Source organism: Symphalangus syndactylus, chromosome 13 (assembly GCF_028878055.3).
Source record: "Symphalangus syndactylus isolate Jambi chromosome 13, NHGRI_mSymSyn1-v2.1_pri, whole genome shotgun sequence".
In the NCBI taxonomy this organism is placed as follows: Eukaryota; Metazoa; Chordata; class Mammalia; order Primates; family Hylobatidae; genus Symphalangus; species Symphalangus syndactylus.
In genome coordinates this window covers 31,681,759-31,689,203 of record NC_072435.2, presented here as the reverse complement: position 1 = coordinate 31,689,203, position 7,445 = coordinate 31,681,759, and the positions used below count along the sequence as shown (strand labels likewise).

Genomic DNA, 7,445 nt, shown 5'->3' with positions numbered 1-7,445 from the left:
GTAATTACAGACGCTCCTGCCTGGATCCTACAGGAAACTCAGAGTAGGGGCCCGGGGGACCCTAATCCAATGTGAATAATGGAGCAGACTTGTGCACGTTCCCCCTGTGGAGGGCAGGCCCGGCAGTCCACCTCCAGCGAGACCCAGGGTCCAGCCTCCACCAGCCCCAAGCCGGGGAGCCTGAGTATTCGATGAGATAAGAGGAGATGAGGGAGAGGAGAGGGAGTGATCCTCAGGCCCTTGGGCCAACCAGGTAAAATAATTGGCCAAACCCACAGCTTCCCTGGCCTGCATTCTCCCCATTTTCAATGGAGACACAGAACATTTCCTTTTTCTTTTCTTTTTTTTTTTCTTTTGAAATTGAGTCTCGCTCTGTTGCCCAGGCTGGAGTGCAGTGGCGTGATCTTGGCTCACTGCAACCTCCACCTCTCAGGTTCAAGCGATTCTCCTGCCTCAGCCTCCTGAGTAGCTGGGATTACACATTGGTGCCACCATGCCCAGCTAATTTTTGTCTTCTTAGTAGAGGCGGGGTTTTACCATGCTGGCCAGGCTAATCTTGAACTCCTGACCTCAAGTGATTTGCCCACCTCGGCCTCTCAAAGTGCTGGGATTACAGGCGTGACCCACCGCGCCCAGCCATTTTATTTCTCATTCCTCCGTAAGAAGCCTCCAACACAGGCCTCAGGTTAAATGGCAACTGGTCCCCAGCTCCCTTGACCAGGAGACAGTAGGGCATGGTGGGGACTTTGGTGACCTGGAAAGCCCAGGCCCTGTCTTACAGCCTGTGAGTCACTAGACCTTACAATTTCAGAGAAGACTTTGCAATTCCAGAGAAATATGGACTTTGATGTGAAATATCTGTGTTTTTCAATTGGCAGCCAAGTCAAGAACATCTTTAAACATCATGTAAAGCCATAAAAATATAACCACGGCCAGGCAGGTGGCTCACGCTTGTAATCCCAGCACTTCGGAGGCCAAGGTGGGCAAATCACTTGAGGTCAGGAGTTCAAGACCAGCCTGGCCAACATGGTGAAACCCCGCCTCTACTAAAAATACAAAAATTAGCTGGGCTTGATGGTGCATGCCTGTAATCCCAGCTACTTGGGAGGCTGAGGCAGAATTGCTTGAACCTGGGAGGCGGAGGTTGCAGTGAGACAAGATCGCGCCGCTGCACTCCAGCCTGGGTGACAGAGCGACACTCCATCAATCTCTCTCTCTCTATGTTTGTGTGTGTGTGTGTGTGTGTATCTGCAAGCTATGTATGTCCTGCAGGCCAGCAGTATGTGAATTGGAAAACAGAGGGCAGGAACCAGAGCTATCACAGTCATCCCTTTGTCTCCAGAACAGTGACAAAATAAAAGAAGAATGAAGGAATGTACTCATTATTTTCTTTCCTCTCCTTCCCTCTAGCCATGTTTCTGTCTTCTCTGGGTCCCCAAATTTTATTACCACCATGTTCCAGCTCAGATGTCACCTCCTCCAGGAAGCCCTTCCTTACCTCCAAGCTGAGTCAGGAGTTCCCTCTGCGCTCCCCCACCCAGCACTGCACACTCTGGGTTTTTACTATCTGGGGACAGTTCCTTCTCTCCCATTTGACTCTGAGCCCCAAGAGGGCAGGGCACAGCCAGGGCTGTCTTGGTCACAGCCATGTCCCCAGCATTGCCCAGCGCTTATCAGAGAGTGGGTACTCAGGGAGTGTTTGGAAGAATGAATGAATGAATGAACAAGTGAGTAGAGAAAAAGTGCAGGGCTTTAGGACAGAAGCGGGCCTGCGGTAGAGGGGAACCAGGTGTGAAAACAGGAGTCGTTCGGGGGGGGTGAGAAGTGTGGGATGGGGACTGGGGACCAACCCAGTGGGGAGAGGAGAGAGGCTGGCGGAGGGGTTCAGGGAGCACTGGAGTACCCCCGTCAGCACCCTGTTACCTCCTAGCTTTGTGACTCTGAATAAAGGACTTCCTTTGGCTCAGTTTCCTCATAGGTATCACACAAGTAGTCAGCTGCCTTCTGGGGCTGTCGGGACCATTAAGTTCAGGATCCACCGTGGAGGAGAGAGCACCGAATACTCATCTCCTCTGAGGCTTTGGTGGAGTCGTACTCCCTTCACGTCCACCCCTACCCCCAACACACACACTCAGAAGGAATGAGAACGGACACAGCTTCCCTTCGGTGGCCCCAAGCTCTGTGCGTGCCTCAGTCTCCCTGAAAGCACAGGCACCACCACAGTTACCAAGTTTATTGGATCCATACTTTGGCAGGGGAGGGTAAAATGTCCGGAGGGCTCAGAGCAGAACACAAAAGAGGCGCTTGTCGCGGAAGGGGTTCTCCGCGGCGGGTACTGGCGTCACCAGCGGGTCATCTTTGGCATGCGTCTCGCAGAAAGCCAGGAGTTCCGCTGCTGCCTGCGACACCTGCGAGCACCCGGGTGGAGATGTCATCGCCCTGCCCGGCTCCTCGGAGCCGCCCACTTAGGCCCCGCCTCTTGCCCTGTCCCCTCCCCCACCCTGCCCCGCCCCATACAGGCCCCTCCCCTTGTCCTACTCCGCCCCCTCGTCCTGGCCCCTCCTCTGTCCTACCCCTCCCCTCGTCCTGGCCCCTCCTCCTGCCCTGCCCCGCCCCTTGCCCAGCCCTGTTCCCAGGGGCACCCTTGTACTATGGCTCCGGGCCGACACAGCCCCGGACAGACCGCAGGCCCAGAACCCCCGCCCTATTCGCCACCCCGACCCAGCACCTTCATGCGGTCGATGTTCACCTCCAGCTTCAGCTGTTCCACCGTCTTGCGGGCCTCGGCAATCTTGGCCATGTTGTTGGACATGGTTGCGGCGGGGAAGGGGTTAAAAGACGCGCGGGAGTGGGGGCTGTGGGGATAGGTTAGGATACGTCTGGGTCCCGAGGTGGGGGCGAGGGGGCGGGCCCCGGTAACAGGTGCGAGGGTGGAAGGGCGCATGAATGGGGTGGCCAGGGGCTGGTGGAGGGAGGGACAGATGAGGGGGACAGGAACAAGAGGAGCGGTGGAGGGGTGTACGGATGGAGGTACCTAAGGCAGGTGGGGAGGGAGCAGGGAGGGGCGAGGGAGGGAAGGAGGGGCGCACAGATGGGAGGCTGAGACAGAAGGACAGGGCCACAGGTGCTGGATCAGAATCCAGGTGTCCTTACCCCCCGGGGGCACAGTGAGAGCCAGGAGGGGGGCCCCTCCCCAGGCCAATTAGCTGTGGCTCCAGGGAGAACTGGGAATTAAGATCGCGGCGGGAGGGGCACAGAGGGGGCCTCATTAGGGCCTTGGCAGCAGCTGCCCCCTCCGCCACCCTCAGGGAGCCCCCCCACCCTAGCCCTGGCCACCTCAAAGGCTCCTCTGCTCATTAGCAGCCAGGGGAGAGGGTTGGGGGAGCCTAACTCGGGCACCCGAGGAGAGGCCTATCGGATGGACAGAGGGACAACGGGACGCGCAGAGGCAGAGACAGAGTAATGGAGGGAGAGACTGAGGCACGGGAGAAATGAAGAGACGGGGAGGAATAGAGAGAGGGAGAGATTGGGGAGGAGTGAAGTGATGGAGGAGAAAATAGAGGGACAAATGAAGGGGGGAGCAAGGAACAGGGTGATACAAGGCGACAGGCACCGAGGGGACAAAGGGACAGAGGGGACAGAGCAGGGGAGATGGAGGGAGGGGGTGTGGGGTGGGAGAGGATGGGGAGATGGGGGGGTGTGGGGTGGGAGAGGATGGAGGAGATGGGCGGATGGGGTGGGAGAGGATAGGGGTGATGGAGCGAGGGAAGGAGGAAGGAGAGAGAAGGGGAAATGGAGGAAGGGGGGATGGAGGAAGGAGCAGAGACACCAAGGGGATAAAGGGACAGAGACGGGGAGATAGAGGGACAGAGGAAAGAAGAGAAGGACAGAGAGAGAGATGGAGGGGTTGGGGAGAGATGGAAACAGAAAGTGGGAGAGAGGAACAAAGCGAGAGACAGGCTGATGAAGACGCAGAAGAATTCATTCACTCACTCATTCACTCATTCATTCCCAGGCGGAGAGACGGTGGCCACGGAGCAGGCAAAGGGACCAGCTGCGGGGCCGGGACCGGAGCTTCCTACCTGTTGCTGCTCTGGGCCGGGCTGGCGACGGTGACAGAGGCTGGGAGGCAGCGCCTGGGTCCCTCCGGCCCGCCCCGCCCCCTCCCCTGGGGCGCAGCCCCTACGGACCCGCCTCCTCCCGGAGCCACCGTCCCGCCGCCCCGCCGCCTTGGGGCTCCCTCTCTGGGCCCTCTCTCTTGTCTGTCAGTCCTATCTTTGTTCCTCTCCCTGTGTCTCTGCCGCTGCTGTCCTCTTGTGTGACTCTCTCTGTGCCTCTCTCACACTCACTAGAAAACACAGTCTCTCTAGGTGGGCCCTGGGCCTCGCTACATTTAATCCATAGTCACAACAAACCTCTCCAGTGTGTCCCACAGAGCCTCTCACTCAGCCACCTCAGTGTCACCCCCCCAGCCTCATGCTCACTGTCCCTCACACAGACACAAACTATCTTGCCCTGTCACACGGTAGCACCACACAACATCATGAATGACCTTGCTCAACACAACCTCACACAGTCGCCCCAAATGCCACACACAGCCGCCACCAATGGCAGCTCCAAGGGCTACACAGTCAGATAAATTATCTCAGAGCACCAAATGTACCACAGTGTCACATATAATGTCTCCAAATGTCACACACATTTGCATGCCTTTTTTTTTTTTTTGAGATGGAGTCTTGCTCTGTCGCCCAGGCTGGAGTGCAATGGCCCACTCTCGGCTCACTGCAACCTCCGCCTCCTGGGTTAAAGCCGTTCTCCTGCCTCAGCCTCCTGAGTAGCTGGGATTAGAGGTGCCTGCCACCATGCCCGGCTAATTTTTGTATTTTTCGTAGAGACAGGGTCTCACAATGTTGGCGAGGCTAGTCTCGAACTCCTGACCTCAGGTCATCCACCCGCCTCAGCCTCCCAAAGTGCTGGGATTACAGGCATGAGCCACGGCTCCTGGCCTTGCATGCTATTTAAACTTCTCTCTCAATCTCACACCCTGTCCCAGTCTCACACTTTCTGTGTCTCACAGTGGCATGCAATTACCCAATACAACGTGTCAAGTACACACTGTTTTATAGTATTTCATAGTAACACCGAGTCGCCTGTCCAGTGACAACCATGGAAGGTCACATACATTCTCGCACAGTCTCCTGGTGTCACACGCATCTGACACATTCCCTCCGTACACAGTCTGTCCCGGTCACACACATACAAGCACCCCATCTCCCGGTGTCATACCTAGCTACCCACGATGGCTCAGTGTCTCACAGAGTCCCACACAATCTCGCAGCATTTCACACACTCACTCCCGCCTCTCCATCACCTCTTGCCTTCTACACACAAGGCCTCCCTCACACTCTCGCTTCTGAGTGCCCTGCACAGCCGCACATTCTCGCATGCACTGTCACAACGCTGCCATCTCTCACCAGCTCAGTGTCACACATAGTCACACAGTTTTGTTTTGTTTTTCGAGACAAGGTCTCTCTCTGTCACCCAGGCTGGAGTGCAGTGGCGCGATCTTAGCTCACTGCAGCCTCCACCTCCCAGGCTCAAGCAATCCTCCCACCTCAGCCTCCGAGTAGCTGGGACCACAGAGGTACATAACCACACCTGGCTAATTTCTTTTATTTTTATTTTGGTAGAGATGGCGGCAGCGGGGAGGGGTCTCCCTATTGTGCCGAGGCTGGTCTCAAACTCTTGGCCTCAAGGGATCCTCCCGCCTCAGCCACCCAAAGTGATGGGATTACAGCAATGTGCCCGGATCACGCACTTTTTCACAAGCCATACACAGTGTGGCCGACACAGACTGTCTGACACTCCGTCTGTCCCACCCAGGCCCCCTATGTGCCTCTCATGACACCTGCCCACACCACCTCTCAGTGTACACCAGTCATCAGTCTCTCTCTCACACAGAATCTGCTTGTGTGACACACACAGCATTGTATGCTCACCGTGTTGCACACAGCCACACACACTGCCCCCTCACACGCACTGTCACACACAGTCTCTCACTCCCACATACGGTCTCTCAATGTCCCATACAGAGCCCCAAAGAGTGTCTCTCCCACACGCGATCACACACAACCTTTCATCAGCACACACAGTCACCCACAATCTCTCAGCATCACCAGTAATCTCAGTGTCACACACAGTCAGCGACATGTCATCTCTGACATATGCAGTCCCACTCAGTCTCTCCTTGTCGCACATAATCTCACATCAATCAGTCACACACAGACTCCCAGCACCACACACCATCTCACCAGTACACCATCATGGCAGTACACACTCATGGTGTCCTGGTCCTGGCATCGCACACCATCTCACGGCAGTCCACACTCACACAGTTTGCTGGCGTCGCACACCATCTCACAGCAGTACACACTCACAGATCTCCTGGAGTCACACACCATCACGGCAGTACACACTCACACACTCTCCAGATTTCGCACGCCGTCTCCCGGCAGTACACACTCACACAGCCTCCAGGTGTCACACGCCATTTCCCGGTGTCACCGCGAACATCAGCGTTCCCCGCTCCCCAGCACTCCCCTTTTGGCGCTCACACGCAGCGTCTGCCGGCCACATGAGGGCGCGCGCAGCACGCCCAGGCGCCCACCTTGCCCCGAGAGGCCACAGGGAGGAGGTGGCCACAGGGAGGAGGGCCCGGCGGGAGATGAAGAGGAGACTCGGGACCAGAGGAAGCACGGCAGGGAGCCAGGGACCGGAGGGAGAGGACAGAAAATGCACGCAGAGAAATGCACAGACAGGGGAGGGAGATGCAGGGAGAGTCAGAGAGACGCAGGGGGCTATAGGCACACAGATTTAGAGAAGGAGAGAGCTAGGGACTCAGAGAGACAGAGACGGGGAGGGCGCTGCGGAGAGAGGGACATGAGAGGCAGAGACAGACAGGTCACAGAGAGACGGGGGGTCCGAGAGAGACACCCGAGCCGAAACTCAGAGTCAGAGACAGGGACGAAGACGCAGACACACAGAGATGGAGGCAGAGGCGGCCAGAGAGACAAAGAGATGCACAGAGGGCGCCTTCCAGTGGGGACCCGACGACGGAGGCGGGGCCTGCAGAGGCGCGACCGAAGGGGAGGGGTCCGAGGCGGGGTTTCTAAGGGGGCGTGTCCTCGGTGTACCTGGGGGCGTGTCCCGATGGACGGGGCTTGGGGTTCTTTCTGGACCTGGAGAAGGCGGGAGCCCTAGGAAGAGGTGGAGGTGGGGAGGAGCATCTTTACCGCAGTCAGCCCACCCTAACTCAGTTTTCACCGCCTGGACAGGGAAGGGTGACGGGCGGGGAGGGGACCCCGACCCGAGTCCCTGGTAGAGATTTGGGTCTCGGACCCTAGCTCCCCTCCCCCCTCCCCTTGCGGGCTCAACGGGGCCAGATA

General features: G+C 57.4%; 1 protein-coding gene across 6 annotated transcripts; it reads right to left on the bottom strand.

Annotated features, from left to right (window-relative positions):
* Positions 1–2,218: 2,218 nt before the first annotated feature.
* On the bottom strand, positions 2,219–7,226 carry GNG8 (G protein subunit gamma 8). 6 transcript variants are annotated; one of them, XM_055236312.2, is made up of 4 exons: positions 4,083–4,247; positions 3,154–3,224; positions 2,729–2,855; positions 2,219–2,408 (listed from the first exon to the last, which is right to left on the bottom strand). In XM_055236312.2, exons 3-4 carry the CDS (start codon positions 2,810–2,812, stop codon positions 2,280–2,282), a joined length of 213 nt encoding a protein of 70 aa, XP_055092287.1. In that variant the 5' UTR covers positions 2,813–2,855; positions 3,154–3,224; positions 4,083–4,247; the 3' UTR covers positions 2,219–2,279. The 6 variants fall into 6 exon arrangements, with proteins under 6 accessions (XP_055092287.1, XP_063472041.1, XP_063472040.1 ...); XM_063615971.1 differs by lacking the exons at positions 3,154–3,224; positions 4,083–4,247 and adding an exon at positions 7,194–7,226; XM_063615970.1 differs by lacking the exons at positions 3,154–3,224; positions 4,083–4,247 and adding an exon at positions 6,527–7,167.
* Between the last annotated feature and the right edge of the window lie 219 nt (positions 7,227–7,445).